General features: G+C 42.9%; 1 protein-coding gene across 1 annotated transcript; it reads right to left on the reverse strand.

Annotated features, from left to right (window-relative positions):
• Positions 1-11325: 11325 nt before the first annotated feature.
• On the reverse strand, positions 11326-19844 carry LOC120998342 (gastrula zinc finger protein XlCGF26.1-like). Its single transcript, XM_040429007.1, has 2 exons — positions 19788-19844; positions 11326-12937 (listed from the first exon to the last, which is right to left on the reverse strand). The coding sequence occupies exon 2, from the start codon at positions 12900-12902 to the stop codon at positions 11460-11462; it is 1443 nt and encodes a 480-aa protein (XP_040284941.1). The 5' UTR covers positions 12903-12937; positions 19788-19844; the 3' UTR covers positions 11326-11459.
• Between the last annotated feature and the right edge of the window lie 247 nt (positions 19845-20091).

The raw sequence follows: 20091 nt of genomic DNA on the forward strand, positions 1-20091 counted from the left end.
AAATGACATTGAAGGGGGAAGTTATCATTATGGGAGACTTCAATCTTCCTGATGTAAACTGGAAAACCAAAATAGCTAGTTCTGCCAGGAGTACAGATATTCTAAATTCCCTACTGGGATTATCTCTACAGCAAGTAGTTGAGGAGCCAACCCGGAAGGAGGCCATTTTAGATTTAGTATTCACAAATGGGAATTTGGTATATGATATTACTGTAGGGGAAAGCTTGGGATCTAGTGATCACCAGTCAGTGTGGTTTACTATAAGTACAGTGACTGAGTCACACCACACAAAAACAAAAGTTTTAAATTTTAGAAAAACAGACTTTTCTAAAATTAGATTAGTGGTATACAAGTCCCTATCAGATTGGAACAGTTTCATTGGAGTCCAGGAGAAATGGGACTACTTAAAAGAGGGACTATTGAAGGCAACAGAAAATTGCATTAGGCTTGTCAGTAAAAGCAAAAAAAGGAAGAGACCACTGTGGTACTCAGAAGTGGCCAAAATCATTAAAAAAAGATAGCATTTAGGAATTATAAAAAAACAAACAAACGAGGATGACAGACAAATTTACAAGATTAGGCAGAGAGAGGCCAAACAAGTTATAAGAACTTCTAAAGCACAGGCAGAAGAGAAATTAGCTCAGTCAGGGAAAAAAGGCGATAAGGCATTCTTCAGATACATAAATGAAAAAAGGAAGCTAAAACAAGGAATTACAAAATTAAAAACAAAAGAAGGAAGGTATATGGAAGAAGATAAAGAACTAGCTGACTGCCTCAATAAATACTTTTGTTCAGTCTTTATGAAGGAAAAGGACCTCAGTTAGGAAAGAAGACTAATGAATCTTTTGATGCATGTGTCTTTACAGAGGAAGAGGTTCTAAGTCAGCTGTCTAAAATTAATACAAATAAGTCACAGGGGCCTGATGGGATACACCCAAAGCTATTAAAAGAGCACAGCGGTGAACTAGCAAAACCATTAACAGATTTATTTAACCAATCACTGGCAACAGGAGTCGTCCCAGAAGATTGGAAATTAGCAAATGTTGTGCACATTCACAAGAAAGGTAGTAGGGAGGAATCGGGCAATTATAAGCCAGTAAGCCTGACATCAATAGTGGGGAAATTAATGGAAACCACACTTAAGGAGAGGATTGTGGAACATCTAAAATCCCATGGATTGAAAGATGAAAAACAGCATGGGTTTACTTCAGGGAGATCATGTCAAACTAATCTTATTGATTTTTTTGATTGGCTGACTAAAATAATAGATGGCGGAGGTGCAGTAGACATCGCTTATCTAGACTTTAGTAAGGCCTTTGATACTATCCCACATAGAAGGCTTATCAATAAGTTAGAGTCTTTGGGCTTGGACTCCCATATTGTTGAATGGATTAGGCAATGGCAGAGGAACAGACAACAGAGGGTTGTAGTCAATGGAGTATATTCAGACCATGGTCTTGTTATCAGTGGGGTACCTCAGGGATCTGTTCTGGGACCCATATTGTTTAATATCTTTATCAGCGAAATTGCAGAAGGCCTCGATGGTAAGGTGTGTCTTTTTGCTGATGACACAAAGATTTGTACAGGGTTGATGTTCCTGGAGGGATACACCAAATGGAAAAGGATTTAGGAAAACTAGAGGAATGGTCAAAAATCTGGCAACTAAAATCTGGCAACTAAAATTTCATGTTGATAAGTGCAAGATAATGCACCTGGGGCGTAAAAACCCAAGAGCAGAATATACAATCAGTGACACAGTCCTAACCTCAGTATCTGAGGAAAGGGATTTAGGGGTCATTATTTCAGAAGACTTAAAGGTAGGCAGACCATGTCATAGAGCAGCAGGAAATGCTAGCAGAATGCTGGGGTGTATAGGGAGAGGAATTACCAGTAGAAAGAGGGAGGTGCTCATGCCGCTCTACAGAGCACTAGTGAGACCTCATTTGGAGTATTGTGCTCAGTACTGTAGACCATATCTCCAGAAGGATATTGATACTTTGGAGAGAGTTCAGAGAAGAGCTACAAAACTGGTACATGGATTGCAGGATAAAACTTACCAGGAAAGATTAAAGGACCTTAACATGTATAGCTTGGAAGAAAGACGAGACAGAGGGGAGATGAGAGAAACTGCTAAATACATAAAGGGAATCAACAAGGTAAAAGAGGAGAGAAGATTTACAAGAAGAAAAACTTCTACAAGAGGACATAGTGTTAAATTAGAGGGGCAAAGGTTTAAAAGTAATATCAGGAAGTATTACTTTACTGAGAGAGTAGTGGATGGAATAGCCTTCCTGCAGAAGTGGTAGCTGCAAATACAGTGAAGGAGTTTAAGCATGCATGGGATAGGCATAAGGCCATCCTTCATATAAGATAGGGCCGGGGGCTATCCATAGTATTCAGTATATTGGGCAGACTAGATGGGCCAAATGGTTTTTATCTGCCGACACATTCTATGTTTCTATATTGTATGCCAGGAAACTGTGTGCCATGGGTGCTCCGGAGTCTCTGAACCACCTGTGCCGGGTGGAGGTGGGAGACACTTCAGCGGAGGCTCTGTTGGGAGTCTGGTGACCCTGGTAAGGGTTTCCCTGGTACGCTCCGCTGAGTATACTGGCCGTAAAGTAGGGGTCATGTGTGTACATGGGGACTTAAAAGACTACCCTACTGCTATAGTGTCTCTGTCCACAGTTTCCGGCAGGTGGACCCACGAGGTGGCTGTCGCAACCAACCTTCACTGTAAACTTATAATAGGGAGAGACTTCCCGGGTTTCCCGGCACTGTGGCCAGCTACGAGAGTGACTGATACCCATGGCACACAGATATTTATGTTTCATTGAATGAATATGGTGTAGCATTACTTATAAGTGGAATATACAACAGTCTGACCCTCTTTTTTATATTACAAGTTTATATTACAAGTGTTGTTTTGTTGATATAGACATGTGAATGTGTATTTATTATATCTATTTATTCTATTCATGACGATGCATATTTTTATGTATTTTTTATATTTTTGTATATTTATATATTTCATATATTTCCAGTTATTTTCATACATTTTTCATATACTCCATTGTTTGCACTTCTGTGTATCCAGCTGATTTTACTATATTGTATGTCTAAAAAAACTTTTTTGTTCTCTTAATACCCCTGAAGAAGGAGGACTATAACACCTCCGAAACGCGTTGGGATATTTTATTGTAATAAACCACATTGATCAGAAGCCTTGATGTTGGCTGCCATCAATTGATATCATTCTACATGAGATCCCGGCTAGGGGGGCAGTTGGCCACGGGTGTCTTGAGCTTTATCCTGTGACTAACCCCCCCTGTGAAGTGAGTACTCCAGCTGTCATCATCAGGAATCTCCCCTTAGGAGAGTATTCCATGTATTCACTATATATCACCATTTATTATCCTCCGGCATTAGGGGGTACTAACCACTACATTTAATTCTTCCACATCCTTGGGAGTGGCGCCTTTTACGGTTTTCTCTTTTCTGAATCCCGTCCGGTTGGATCCATCTTGTCCTTTGGAGCCTCCAGACTAGATTCACTTGTATTGGTATTTGATACCCATGTGACAGGGGTAACCCTAGAAGAGTTGCCCGGCTCAGGGGGGAGACCAGAACCATGGGAACCTGAGTACGAAGGGCCAGCGGTAGGGGTGACTGCCACTTTGGTGGAAGAGGGGAAAACACAACCCCGCTAAGTGCTGGCTGACCTCAATGTCTCTGGAGATAATTTTGGTACTGCACAACACCGGGATCCAACCTTATCCCGGGCCTGGGAAAATGTACTAATAATAGATGGTGAACCACAACAACCAGGGGCAGAGTCGGTGTATCAGGTAAATCAGCTGCAAGGTGAATCCATTGAACAGTTGGTGGGGCCCCAAGCTTATCGCAAACTCGTGTTAGTGTTACCCCACCAGCATGTTCTCGGGGGTCATCTGGGAATGCAGAAAACAGGACCGGATACTACAATGGTTTTACTGGCCCAGTGTGTTTAAAGATGTAGACCAGTTCTGTAAGACTTGCCCGACCTGTCAGGCAACTAGCCCCCAGCACCTTTTTCGCAGTCCCTTGGTGCCTCTCCCGATCATCGAGGTGCCATTTGAGCGAATCGCTATGGACCTAGTAGGCCTAGTACCGAAGTCCGCTAGGGGACATCAACACATCTTGGTTGTCCTTGATTACGCCACTCGGTACCCAGGGGCAGCACCCCTGCGACATACATCAGCGAGACTTATAGCTAAAGAACTAATGGAAATGTGCTCCCGAGTGGGGTTACCTAAAGACGTCCTGACTGACCAGGGGACCCCTTTTATGTCCAAAGTTATGAGGGAACTCTGTAAGTTACTGCGTATTAAACAGTTACGGACGTCCGTGTACCATCCACAAACGGACGGACTGGTTGAAAAGTTTAACAAAACTCTAAAAACCATGTTAAAAAGGGTGGTGTCCAAAGATGGAAAGGATTGGGACCTTCTTCTGCCCTATCTCATGTTAGCAGTGCGAGAGGTGCCCCAGGCCTCTACTGGGTTCTCGCCCTTCGAATTGCTATATGGCAGACATCCTCGTGGTTTGTTGGACGTAGCCAAAGAGGCGTGGGAACAACAACCCACTCCGCATAAAAGCGTCCTTGAGTATGTTACCAAGATGCAACACCGGTTAGAGACCGTTTTGCCTTTTGTCAGGGAGCATATGGAGGCCGCTCAGCGAGCCCAGAGTCGGATCTATAATTGGCAGGCCCGGATCTTTAACCCGGGTGATCGGGTTTTCGTTCTGGTAGCGACCGTGGACAGTAAGTTCCTAGCCAGGTGGCAGGGCCCTACGAGGTACGTGAAAAAATTGGAGACGTAAATTACAAGGTACACCAGCCAGAGAGGCGAAAGCCGGAGCAGGTTTACCATGTTAATTTACTAAAACCTTAGAAGGAGAGGGAAACCTGTACGGAAGACAGCTCGCGACCGGGTTTTCTAGGAGAAGAGGTTCTGGCTCCTCTGTCTGATGCAAAGGCAGCGGTTGCCACAATAAAAATTGCTGACAGCCTCTCCTCTAAACAGGCTCAGGAGACCAGGGAGTTCGTTAGTCGGAACACGGATGTGTTCTCAGACCTCTCTGGATGCACTTCCATAATCCAACATGACATTGTCACTGAGCCTCAGGCCAAAGTCTGGTTAAAGCCATACCGGGTGCCCAAGGCTCGGCGAAAAGCCATCTCGGGGGAAGTGCAGCTCATGCTGTGGCTAGACGTCATTGAGGAATCTAAAAGTGAGTGGGCCAGTCCTATAGTCTTGATTCCTAAGCCAGATGGGACGTTAAAATTTTGTAACGATTTTAGAAAGTTGAACGAAATATCTAAATTCTATGCATATCCCATGCCTCGGGTAGATGAACTAATTGAGAAGTTAGGCCAAGCCAGGAATTTTTCTGTTTTGGACGTCACCAAAGGTTACTGACAGGTACCATTGACGGAGGTTGCCAAAGAGAAAACTGCCTTCATCACACCAGAGGGGCTGTACCAATATAAGGTGTTACCCTTTGGCCTGCACTTTTCAGTGGCTAATGGATATTGTACTTCGTCCACATCGGCGGTATGCCTCGGCTTACCTAGACAATATTATCATTCACAGTACTGACTGGGAAAGTCACCTGCGCAAAGTACAGACCGTAGTGGACTCCCTTCGAATGGCGGGACTAACAGCTAACCCAAAGAAATGTGCGATAGGGTTAGAGGAGACTAAATACCTTGGGTATGTCATTGGGTGCGGAGTCATCCAACCCCAAGTAAACAAAATAGAGGCGATACGGAATTGGCCCCGACCTTCCACCTCTAGACAAGTAAAGTCGTTCCTGGGAATGGTGGGCTGTTATATAAGGTTTGTCCCCCATTTTGCCACTTTAGCGGCTCCGTTGACAGGGCTCTTAAAGGGACGTCCGTGATAGTCCGCTGGAATGACCAGGCAGAAGAGGCTTTCTCCGCTTTGAAGTTGGCCCTGTGTGGGTCCCGGTTTTGGTGTTGCCCGACTTCAAGAGGGAATTTGTGGTACAGACCGATGCCTCCGAAGTAGGTCTTGGTGCGGTACTGTCTCAGGAAGTCAACGGGGAGGAGCATCCCGTTGTCTCCCTCAGTCGTAAACTCACTCCAGCGGAGACCCGGTACAGTATAGTGGAGAGAGAGTGCCTGGCCATCAAGTGGGCACTCGAGTCTCTCCGCTATTATCTGTTGGGGAGGAAGTTCCGTCTAGTGATCGACCACTCCCCTCTCAAGTGGATGAGCCAGGCCAAAAAGAGGAATGCTCGGGTCACCAGGTGGTTCTTGTCTCTACACAACTTTAAATTCTCAGTGGAACATAGGGCAGGCAGGTTACAGGGAAATGCAGATGCCCTGTTCCGAGTACACTGGTGTGTGTTCACCCCCTCAGAGTTGAACAAATGGGGGAGGTATGTAGGAGGGTGCAAGGGTCCGTCATTGACGGAAGATACGTGTCACCGAGGTTCCTGGCCTCAGTGAGATAAGAACCAGCTACTGTTGTTTTTCTTTGCTTTGATTTCACCAAACGTTTAAGTAATCACAGATCACTCAGGATTTTTTCCCGCCACATTTCTTCCTCGAATACGATTGGTCCCCACTATCCTTCCAGATTTTAATAATGCGTTGGACAGTTCTTAACCCAATTTTAGTAGTTTCTGCAATCTCCATAGATTTTTTTTCTCTGCTTGATGCATGCCAATGATTTGACCCTTCACAAACAGACTAACATCTTTTCCACGACCACGAGATGTGGCTTTCGACATGGTTGTTTAAGAAATGTGAAGCAACTCATTGCACCAGTTGGGGTTAAATAACTTGTTGCGGGGTAAAAGATAATCGTCCATGCAGTAATTATCCAATAGGAGGCTCATCACTATTTGCCTAGTTAAATACAGGTGGCGACTTTTTTTTTTGGACAGGCAGTGTATATTCATGGAAACCTTTGAGACACGGCATGTATTCTGTGAATAGTATGGACACATCGTCCACGTACAGTTGTGTTCAAAATAATAGCAGTGTGTTTAAAAAAGTGAATAAAGCTCAAAATCCTTATAATAGCTTTTATTTCCACACACACAAATGCATGAGGAACACTACACATTCTATTCCAAATAAAAACATGAATAAAAACATATCAACAAATTTGTGTTGTTCCTCTAAAGAAATTGAAGAAAAGTGAATATTAGACTGAATATTAGACTCAAAAAAAATAGCAGTGTTTGTATTCTTCCTTACAAACTCACACATTTACTATATAAATTGAAAAATGTTTGAAGATTTTGCTTTCCTTTGAGTCACTTAACTAATATTTCGTTGTATAACCACTGTTTCTGAGAACTGCTGGACATCTGTGCTGCATGGAGTCAACCAACCTCTAGCACCTGTGAACAGGTATTCCAGCCCAGGATGATTGGACTACATTCCACAGTTCTTCTCTATTTCCTGGTTTTGCCTCAGAAACTGCATTATTTATGTCACCCCACAAGTTTTCTATTTGATTAAGATCCAGGGATTGGGCTGGCCACTCCATAACGTCAATCTTGTTGGTCTGGAACCAAGATGTTGCACGTTTACTGGTGTGTTTGGGGTCGTTGTCTTGTTGGAACACCCATTTCAAGGGCATTTCCTCTTCAGCATAAGGCAGCATGACCTCTTCAAATATTCTGATGTATTCAAACTGATCCATGATCCCTGGTATGCGATATATAGGCCCAACAACATAGTATGAGAAACATCCCGATATCATGATGCTTGCGCCACCATGCTTCACTGTCTTTACAGTGAGAAAAAAGAACAATCCTACTTTCATCAGTCCACAAAATGTTGCGCCATTCTCTTTAGGCCGGTCAATGTGCTGTTTGGCAAATTGTAACCTCTTCAGCACATGTCTTTTTTTCAATAGTGGGACTTTTCGGGGGCTTCTTGCAGATAGCTTAGTTTCATATAGGCACCTTCTAATTGTAACAGTACTCACAGATAACTATAGACCTTCTTTGATCTTCCTGGAGCAGATTGTTGGCCAAGTTCTTGCCATTTTGGCTATTCTTCTATCCATTTAAATGGTAGTTTTTCGCTTTCTTCCACATCTTTCAGGTTTTGGTTGCCATTTTAAAGCATTTGTGATCATTTTCTGCACTTCTTTATATGTTTTCCCCTCTCCAATCAACTTTTTAATCAAGGTACGCTGTTCTTCTGAACAATGTCTGGAACAACCCAGAAATGCACTGTATCCAGCATGAACATTTGCTGCCTTCCTTCCTTAAATCAGGGCAATAATTGCCATCTGTTTTTCAAAGAATGAATGACCTCACTAATTGAACTCCACACTGCTATTATTTTGAACATGCCCCTTTCAATGAGCGATTGAATTAGAGAGAATCATCAGCATGCATGTCATGACTGTTGGATTTGTATTACTCTATTACACCTGCTAGTAAATTGTCATGTAGAAATATAATTTCTACAAAAAACTGTGATTAATCAGGTTAGTGATGTCTGACTGCTATTATTTTGAACACAACTGTAGCTTCGTTATGTGGAGGATGTGTTCATGCCGTGGAGGGGACGATCCATCTTCCCTTCTACAGTTTGTTACCCATTTAAACGAGTGCCATAATACAATCAAATTTACACTGAGTTATGATGAAAATGTTATTCATTTCTTGGATGTTGAATTACGGCACGTAGATGGAGGATTTGAGACCACACTATTCACAAAGACCACAGATCGAAATAACCTGCTGCTTCATTCCAGCCACCACACCCCTCACATTTTTTCTAGTATCCAGTTCACACGGGCCAGAAGGATATCTTGTACTGACAAAGAATACGAGAAAAATCGCTTATTGATGGGTAATAAATTCATACAGAGGGGTTATAAGAAAGAGGTGACGGAAATTGGAATAGAGGTTGGTAATAAAACAAGACAGGACATCAGACGGTTAAAAAGAGAAACAATTTGTGTATGTTTCTGTGGCGAAAATAACCTCGCCACTGGATTTTGGAGGGGCCTGGTTGCCAGCCTCTTGCCCCAGGATTATGGCCCCTCTCATCAGCCCATGCAAAACTTAAACCCCATGGCGATTTGACTGTGTTTGTGGCATCTGAGCGCTCAGATCCAAGCCATATGGGGACATGTGGGGTTTTGAGGTGTGTGACAGAACCATCTGTCTGTGTAATTGTATTGTATGTTATGTGAGGGCACCCAGATAGCTCATTTTATTGTATTCATGTTGTCTGAGTGCCATTCACCTAATAATATGCACTCAGACTTGAGCTATCTGGATATATGTTAAATGTCTGTGTTTGCTGTGAGGGTGTGACATTGTGTGTTTGGGTGGTGATTCCTGTCCTGTTGTTCCCACATGTGTATTGGTGATTTCCCTTTGTCCTGAGAGATAATTGAATTGCCCCTCGGGTGTCTCCAGGGCAGAGAGGAGGAAACCATGATGCATTGTGGGGATGTGTTGTGTCTGTGTATCCTGAGTGCTACGTATCTGTCCTGTGTCACAGTCTTCCATCTGGTCCCCTAGGGGCGTGTACACCAGATGGGGACCTGCATAAATACGGGCGGGTAGCCCTCAATAAAGTGTTCCTGTTTTACACTCAACATAGAGCCTCGTCTCATGTGTGTGGGGATTGCTATACGTGTATACTCCCCTGGCTATTACTCCTAGCTCTTGTAAGAGCTGTTTTTGTTCCTGGTATCGGTGTCGAGTGGAGTGCTTGGAGTCCTCGGGAGGCACTGGGAGCATTTATCAACGGAGGTACCCGGTCGGGGTGCCAGGAGATCCGTTACAGTTTCCAAATATGATCGACATTCTAAACTAATAAAAAAGGTAATTCTGAAATATTGGGAGGTACTAAGACATGATCAAAAATTTGGGAGAATGTTTGTTGATAAACCCCTTTTTGCCTCTCTGAATAACATGCTGAATAGAAGTGACAAAGGGTGAACTAACTCTCCTTAGGGAGAGAGCACCTTAATCAGTGTGAGGAGACTTATAGGCCATACATGCTCCTCTGGAATTCTGGGAGGGAAGGGATGCAAATGAGCTCTTAAAGAGGACCTTTCACTACTGTACAAACTAAAAACTAACTAGATCAGTGGGCAGAGCGGCGCCCAGGGGTCCCCCTGCACTTACTAGTATGTCTGGGCGCCGCTCCGTTCGCCCGGTATCTGCGCTCCCTCTGACTGATTTCTTGTATGAGGCATGTCCCTTGCTGCAGCGCTGGCCAATCGCAGCGCACAGCTCATAGCTTGGCTATGAGCTGTGCACTGCGATTGGCCAGTGCTGCAGCAAGGGACACGTGCAGGGGGACCCCTGGGCACCGCTCTGCCCACTGATCTAGTTAGTTTTTAGTTTGTACAGTAGTGAAAGGTCCTCTTTAACAAGCTCTGCCTCTAATGCCACTAGATGTAAGGCAGCTATCCTATAAGTCAATGGTCAGCTCTTAAAATAAGCCTTGACACATGACTTGGAGATTAGAAGTGACATATGCCCTAAAAGAAATGGAAAGACAGTTTCCTTGCAACCTAGAGGAGGGGGTTCTCCCCTGCCTGAACTGCGGGAATTGTAGTGCTATAATTAAAGGTGACACTGTAGTGCACCCCACACAGGGAGACAGGATACAAATTAAGGATTTTGCAACATGCGAGACATGTAATGTCATATACGGCTTGAAATGCCCATGTGGTAAGATATATGTTGTGCAAACATCTCGGTCTATAAGGATCAGAATCAATGAGCATAAGTCCGGCATTAGGAAGGAACTCAGAAGGGAGAGTAAGATAAAAACAGTGGAGGTGAAAAAACAAGGTGAAACTACGGTTGCTCAACATTTTTATGATCGGGCCTATCAGGTGTCAGATCTGAGGTGGCAGGTTCTGGAGGTTATAAAAAGTGGAGTCCATGAGGAGGATAACAGTAGGAGATTGTTACAAAGGGAGACCTTATGGATAGTGAAACTCCAGTCTTTAATACCTAAAGGGTTAAATGAAATTTGTAGCTTTAGTGCATTTATATGCTTGATCACTTTCATGTGTTAGGGTTATTTATGGCTATGCATTTTGTGTAAAACGATATGGTTTGAATATATGTATCAGCTGTTGGTGCTATAAAAATCCCACCTCCCCCTCTACCTGCACGCATGAGTAAGGAGGCGCATTCTCCCAAAACATTGCGTGTAGAGGAGGAGGTGTGAACGATGTCTGTCTTAGCGTCCCTCATGATGTACCATTTTATATTGATACGAAGTAAAAACAAATAAAAGAAACAAAAGGTTTATTACCAATGACTTGTGAGTATTACTTCTGTTGCTCACTCGTATACAATATTAGCACAATGAGGTAAAATGAACACACAAGTCTGCAAGTTTGAAAGACTAATTTCTTTGTAAAACATGATTCTTACAAAAAACATCAACATGTCTTCTCTCCTGTGTGGATTCTCTTATGTCGTTCAAGATTTATTTTCCAGTAAAAGCATTTCCCACACTCTGAACATGAATATGGCTTCTCTCCGGTGTGAATTATTTTATGTACATCAAGGCCTGTTTTCTGGTTAAAGCATTTCCCACATTCTGAACATGAATATGGCTTCTCTCCTGTGTGAATTCTTTTATGTAGATCAAGGCCTGATTTCTTTCTAAAACATTTCCCACATTCTGAACATGAATATGGCCTCTCCCCTGTGTGAATTCTGAGATGTGTAGTAAGACTTATTTTATCTGTGAAACATTTCTCACATTCTGAACATGAATACGGCTTCTCTCCTGTGTGAATTCTTTTATGCACATCAAGGCGTGATTTCTGGTTAAAGCATTTCCCACATTCTGAACATGAAAATGGCTTCTCTCCTGTGTGAATTCTTTTATGTAGAATAAGGATTGATTTTGTGCTGAAGCATTTCCCACATTCTGAACATGAATATGGCTTCTCTCCTGTGTGAATTCTCTGATGTATAACCAGACGTAATTTACTGATAAAACATTTACCACATTCTGAACATGAATATGGCTTCTCTCCTGTGTGAATTCTTTTATGTACATCAAGGCTTGATTTACAGGTAAAGCAATTGCCACATTCTGAACATGAATATGTCTTCTCTCCTGTGTGAATTATTTTATGTACATTAAGGCTTGATTTCTGGATAAAGCATTTCCCACATTCTGAACATAAATATGGCTTCTCTCCTATGTGAATTGTTTTATGTAGATCAAAGCTTGATTTCCTTTTAAAGCATTTCCCACATTCTGAACATGAATATGGCTTCTCTCCTGTGTGAGTTTTGAGATGTCTAGTAAGACCTTTTTTATCTGTGAAACATTTCCCACATTCTGAACAGGAATGTAGATTCTCTCCTGTGTGAATTCTTTTATGTACATCAAGGGTTGATTTCTCGGTAAAGCATTTTCCACATTCTGAACATGAATATGGCTTCTCTCCTGTGTGAATTCTTTTGTGTCGATCAAGCCTTGACTTTATGGGAAAACATTTTCCACATTCTGAACATGAATATGGCTTCTCTCCTGTGTGACTACTGCTGTTTACAGAAAGCTCTGACTTATATCTGAAATTTTTTCCACGTTTCTCACAATTAAACCTTTTTCCCTGTTTCTGCCCTATATTTCGGGTAATCTGTGATTGGTCAGGAGAAGATATCTCATGATTAGGATGATTATATGATAGATTTGGACTTGGGTTAATAATCTGTGATTGGTCATTAGAAAGTTCCTTATTCTTGGGGGAATTATTTGATGGCTCTGCACTGTGAAGTCCTGGATGTACATTACAGGTAATGAAGTTTTCTCCTGAAGAGCGCTGCCTGGTATCTTCATCTTCTTTATAATCTAGAGATAACATGATGATGTTTCCTTCAGGCTTCTCACAGGGATTTTCTGTTAAGATTAATAATAGATTATATGATTTTTTTTGTTTAAACAATTGGATAAATTTAACATCTATGTTACGTGCACATGTATCTATGATGCTGTGAGTTGATGTCAGCTGAACCTGTGGTCGGGACACATGTGCAGAATACAGATGGATAATATGTCCGTAATAAGCTGATGTGAATCTGGCCTTAGGCTGGAGAGACACATACAATATATAATACAATTTTTGTGCCAGTCAGAAGTGGATCCATCAGGAATGTGAGGAATACATCCTTCCCTTTCTCTGCTATGTATTTAAGGATGACTCTCGAACGTCTCCTGAGTTTCTGCAGTTTGCATATTGAGGATCTGCTTGAAGATTTAGTCTACATCAATGGAGCGAATTTGCGCAAGGAAATTGTGACAGGAGGAAGGAGGTCACTTTTTTTCTTTCTACAGTGTGCGGATAAATCATCTACTAGATGATCGATCAGCATGGAGTATGACACAGAATACGTTCTGAAGTCAGGGCGGAAAAAAGCTAATCAGAACATAATCTAACATGTTTCAGTTACGTCCCAGATTCTGGTCTGCCCTCAGTAACCCCCCCCCCCCCCCCCCAAATCCTGGGACATTAACCCTTTAATGTTCAGGCAATTTTCCATTTTAGCTTTTTACTCCCAGCCTTCCCAAAGCCATAACTTTTTTATTTTTCCATTCACATAGCCGTATGCGAGATTTTTCGTTGCGGGACAAGTTGTACTTTTTACTGGCACCATTTACGGTTACAATGTAGTGGGAAGCGGGGAAAAAAATTAGAATGGGGTGGAATAAAAAAAAAATATATAATAATTCTGCCAAAGTTTTATGGGTTTTGTTTTTACAACATTTCCTATGAGGTAAAACTGACCTGTCACTTCCATTCACCGGGTCACTATGACTATGCTATCAAATGTGTATAGTTTTTCTTGTGTTTTAATACCGGGGGCAAAAAAATGAAAAATTTAGAAAAAAAAAACTCTTTGCATCCTTATTTATGATTCATTTATAATACAATTATATGCACGGAGCTGTGCGAGGGCTCATGTCGGGGCATGTATGCATTGGGGTCTAGTACAATTACACTGTGCTCCTATGGTTCTGACTGCTACCTCCGATCTTAAGCCGAGCTCGGATCCAAGTTTTAAAGTCGTTTCCACTTCAAATGCCGCAGTTATTCCATGAACTCTTACGAGACTTCTCCTCATCGGAGGCCGTACATTTTAATGCTGTAAGGAGACAGATCTCCATACAGCATTAATCCAAAGTTTTGCGGGAAGCGACTTCGGTTCTAGGATCCGCAGCTTTCGCTCATCACCATTAGCAATAGTGGGATGTTATCAGTCATTCCATCCTTCTGGATATATAGATTTCAGTACGCCTCTCGTTCAGTCATCTTCTCTTCTGAAAAACCCCCCCCCGCCCCACATCATTTAACTTTTTCAGTTCCCATACATCTAAACCATCTGTGTTGTAGGACGTGTTCTATTTTTTTGCAGGGCCACAGAACGGACATACGGATGTGGACACACATGGTGTGCCGTCCGCATCTTTTACAGCCCCACTGAAGTGAATGGGTCCGCATCCGACCCACAAAAACTGCTGAACAGATGCAGACCAAAAGTATGTTTTGTGCATGAGCCCTTTAACCCTTTCCCGACCAGCGCCGTTCTAGTAATAGTACGGCGCTGGCCGGGTCTTTAAAGATAGCCACGGGTGGCCGCCTGTTTCTTATAGCAGACACCCGCGGCTAATGTCTGCAACCGGCAGTAATGCCGATCGCAGACATTTAACCCCTCAGATGCCGTGGTCAATCCTGACCATGGCATCTGAGCGCGTAAAACACTGGAAGTGCACGCTTCCGGTGATGCTCCGGCTCCCCCCTGCAGCGATCGGAGGAGCCGAGCATGCGTGCAGCAGCCCCCGTCTTTGTGAATGACCGGAGGCGGCTGCACAGTCTTTCCTGTGGAGCTCTAACCTGTAATAGGGCTCCATAGGAAACAAGCAATTTTCTCATAGACTCCAAGGCTAGTGCACTGGGGTCTATGAGAACAGCAATCTAATGACTGCTGGTTATAGTTCACTATGGGAACTATAAAAAAGTGCAAAAAAAAGAAAGTTCATACATTTTTTTTTTTTTTTTCAAAATCACTCGACTTTTCCCAAAATAAAAATAAAAACTAAAAAAAATTACACCACTTTTCGGCACTAAAAAGGCTGTAAAACAGCCCAGGAAAGAGCTAGAGGGCTGCAAAAGGCAGCAACATGTAGGTAAATCCCCTGCAAACAAATGTGGATAGGGAAATGAATAAAAAAATAATAATAAAAAAATTAACCAATATCAATTGGACAGATGTGCGAAAACACCCATAGTATAAAAATATATTCCCCATACGGTAAATAGAGAAACGGAAAAAAGTTGTTTTGCCATTTCTGGTCACTTCATTTTCTACAAGAAAAAAAAAAAAACGGAATTAGTGGGTGACCTCAATTAACCACTTCCCGTCACACTAACGTCGATAGGCGTCAGGACGGCGGCGCTCTCAATGACGCCTATTGGCATCATCTCGTGAGACCCGAGATTTTGCGTGAATGCGCGGGCGCGTTCACAGCGGCGCGCAGCTCTCAAGTTAAACTACAGCCTGCCATCGCTGATCATTCGCTGGCAGGCTGTAGATGTTTAAAAAATCGCATCAGAAAGGTATATTAGATGCCGTTTTGATAACAGCGTCTGATATACCTGCTACCTGGTCCTCTGGTGGTCCCCTTTGTTTGGATCGACCACCAGAGGACACAGGCAGCTCAGTAATAAGTAGCACCAATCACCACTACACTACACCCCCCCATCACTTATTAACCCCTGATCACCCCATATAGACTCCCTGATCACCCAGTCATTGATCACCCCCCTGTAAGGCTCCATTCAGACGTCCGTATGTGTTATGCGGATCCACAAAACACGGACACCGGCAATGTGCTTTTCGCATTTTGCGGATCCGCACATTGCCAGAACTATATAGAAAATGCCTTTTCTTGTCCGCAATTGCGGACAAGAATAGGACATGTTCTATATTTTTGCGGAACGGAAGTGCGGACCCGGAAGTGCAGATCCGCAATTCCGGATCCGAGCGGGACAAAGTCTGTCCCCATAGAAATGAATGCGGAACAGAATTGCGGACGTGTGAATGGGGCCTAAGGGTCCCTTATCACCGCCAGTTAGTTAGCTACTTGTTAGGTAGTTAGCGCCCACCGCACCGCAGTCACCGATTAGTTGCTGATTAGCGTCATCGCTGTCGCTAATCAGCACTAGTACCATATAGTATCTGTAAGTGATCAAGACTGATCGCAATCAGATCTCTATCAGTACATTAGGGTCACCTTAGGCTCTACAAAAGACGCAGTGTTCGCCCGATCAGGCCTGATCTCGTGTCCACACTTGTGTTCAGTCCGCCCCACCGCAGTGACAGAAATGTTTTTTTCTGATCACTGCAAAAACACTGTAAAATCGCTGCGGCGCTATAAAGATCACTTTAGAGCTTTTTGGATCTTTATTAGCGATCGCAGCTTTACTTCGCAAGCTCTCCTATGTCCTTTCCTCTCTTTATTTTTTTTTGCACATTTTTGGGCAGAGATTTTTTCATCCACATTGATCGATGCGAATGAAGAAATCTGTGCCGTTCACTTTTTCTTTTAGCCCAGAGGCTGAATGGAAAAAATATATATCTCATTACCCGTATGCTCAATATAAGGAGAATAGCAGAAACTCCTAATGCTGGCCATACATGTAATGACTGCGGAGACCCTCAAATGCCAGGGCAGTGCAAACACCCCACAAATAACACCATTTCAGAAAGAAGACACCACAAGGTATTCCGTATGGGTTATGGCGAGTTCATGTAAAATTTTATTTTTTGTCACAAGTTAGTGGAATATGAGACTTTGTAAAAAAAAAAATATATATATCAATTTCCGCTAACTTGTACCTTCTTTCCAAAATGGGGTCACATGTGGGGTATTTATACTGCCCTGGTATTTTAGGGGCCCTAATGCGTGAGAAGCAGTCTGGGATCCAAATGCCTAAAAATGCCCTGTGAAATCCGTAAGGTGCTCATTGGAATTTGGGCCCCTGTGCCCACCTAGGCTGCAAAAAAGTGTCACACATCTGGTATCGCCGTACTCAGAAGAAGTAGGGCAATGTGTGTTGGGGTGTATTTTTACATATAACCATGCTGGGTGAGAGAAATATCTCCGTAAATGACAACTTTTCCCATTCCCCAGGTCTCCCTCTGCAGTACTCTCCTCTCCGTCCCCAACCCTTTGTAAGGGGGAATAGATTCAATCTCCATGAACATCACCTTAGAAAAGTCACCCCCATGTAGGAGTTCAACATGTTTTGCCAGAGGAGTATCCCTTTTGTGACGCATATCCCCCCAGGTGCTCGCCCACTCTTCTTCGGAGTTCTCGGGTGGTTTTACCCACATACTCAATTCCACAGCCGCATACTGCTCTAGAAATCACTCCTTTAGACCGACAGTTAATGAAGCTTTTGATGGTATATTTTTTGTGATCATTCTTAATAGAAGTCATCTGTTAAGACCTACCTGAGGTCATTACTACATGTCTCCAGCCTTTATAGTGTAGAAGTAATGTCATCTATAACACCCAGCATCTGATGACACCTACCTGAGGTATAACAGCCATTACTACATGTCTCCAGCCTTTATAGTGTAGAAGTAATGTAATCTATAACACCCGGCATCTGATGTCACCTACCTGAGGTATAACAGCCATTACTACATGTCTCCAGCCTTTATAGTGTAGAAGTAATGTCTTCTATAACACCGGGCATCTGATGACACCTACCTGAGGTATAACAGCCATTACTACATGTCTCCAGCCTTTATAGTGTAGAAGTAATGTCATCTATAACACCCGGCATCTGATGTCACCTACCTGAGGTATAACAGCCATTACTACATGTCTCCAGCCTTTATAGTGTAGAAGTAATGTCATCTATAACACCCGGTATCTGATGACACCTACCTGAGGTATAACAGCCATTACTACATGTCTCCAGCCTTTATAGTGTAGAAGTAATGTCATCTATATCACCCGGCATCAGATGACACCTACCTGAGGTATAACAGCCATTACTACATGTCTCCAGCCTTTATAGTGTAGAAGTAATGTCATCTATAACACCCGGCATCTGATGACACCTACCTGAGGTATAACAGCCATTACTACATGTCTCCAGCCTTTATAGTGTAGTAGTAATGTCATCTATAACACCCGGCATCTGATGACACCTACCTGAGGTATAACAGCCATTACTACATGTCTCCAGTCTTTATAGTGTAGTAGTAATGTCATCTATAACACCCAGCATCTGATGTCACCTACCTGAGGTATAACAGCCATTACTACATGTCTCCAGCCTTTATAGTGTAGAAGTAATGTCATCTATAACACCCGACATCTGATGTCACCTACCTGAGGTATAACAGCCATTACTACATGTCTCCAGCCTTTATAGTGTAGAAGTAATGTCATCTATAACACCCAGCATCTGATGACACCTACCTGAGGTATAACAGCCATTACTACATGTATCCAGCCTTTATAGTGTAGAAGTAATGTCATCTATAACACCCGGCATCTGATGTCACCTACCTGAGGTATAACAGCGATTACTACATGTCTCCAGCCTTTATAGTGTAGAAGTAATGTCATCTATAACACCCGGCATCTGATGACACCTACCTGAGGTCATTACTACATGTCTCCAGCCTTTATAGTGTAAAAGTAATGTCATCTATAAGATTCGGCATCTGATGGCACCTACCTGAGGTATAACAGCCATTACTACATGTCTCCTGCTTTTATAGTGTAGAAGTAATGTCATCTATAACACCTGGCATCTGATGACACCTACCTGAGGAATAACAGCCATTACTACATGTCTCCAGCCTTTATAGTGTAGAAGTAATGTCATCTATAACAACCGGCATCTGATGTCACCTACCTGAGGTATAACAGCCATTACTACATGTCTCCGGCCTTTATAGTGTAGAAGTAATGTCATCTATAACACCCAGCATCTGATGACACCTACCTGAGGTATAACAGACATTACTACATGTCTCCAGCCTTTATAGTGTAGAAGTAAAGTCTTCTATAACACCCGGCATCTGATGACACCTACCTGAGGTATAACAGCCATTACTACATGTCTCCAGCCTTTATAGTGTAGTAGTAATGTCATCTATAACACCCGGCATCTGATGACACCTACCTGAGGTATAACAGTCATTACTACATGTCTCCAGCCTTTATAGTTTAGAAGTAATGTCATCTATAACACCCGACATCTGATGTCACCTACCTGAGGTATAACAGTCATTACCTCATGTCTCCAGCCTTTATAGTGTAGAAGTAATGTCATCTATAACACCCGACATCTGATGTCACCTACCTGAGGTATAACAGCCATTACTACATGTCTCCGGCCTTTATAGTGTAGTAGTAATGTCATCTATAACACCCGGCATCTGAAGACACCTACCTGAGGTATAACAGCCATTACTAAATGTCTCCAGCCTTTATAGTTTAGAAGTAATGTCATCTATAACACCCAGCATCTGATGACACCTACCTGAGGTATAACAGCCATTACTACATGTCTCCGGTGCCTTTACTAGTATACAACCATTAGCCTGCTATTTAAAGACTCAAAGCTGGGTCACTGCCCGGAGTGCTCCTTTACTGCAGCTCTAAGGTGGAGCCTCACCTGAAGAAACCTCCCAATTCCCTTCCTCCATTCATGATTCCATACCTGTGGTGACATGGACTGGAATGTCCTCCTCCACCTCACTCTTACACGGGGGATCGCCCATCATCCGCTCTTCTTCATCCTCCACTTTAATATCAGTCACATCTTCCCCCAGATTTGTCATCTGTAACAATTCAGGACAATACAGCAGACAGGTGGGAAATGTAACAGATCCACATAAGAGACCCCCACCATCTATGACCCCTCTATGACTGCAGGACCCCCCTATATAGATGTGTATAGGGCTCAGCTCCATCTACCTGATGGTTCTCTGGGAGCTTCTCCTCTGGACAGTCCTGGGAATACA

This window comes from Bufo bufo, chromosome 4 (assembly GCF_905171765.1).
Source record: "Bufo bufo chromosome 4, aBufBuf1.1, whole genome shotgun sequence".
In the NCBI taxonomy this organism is placed as follows: Eukaryota; Metazoa; Chordata; class Amphibia; order Anura; family Bufonidae; genus Bufo; species Bufo bufo.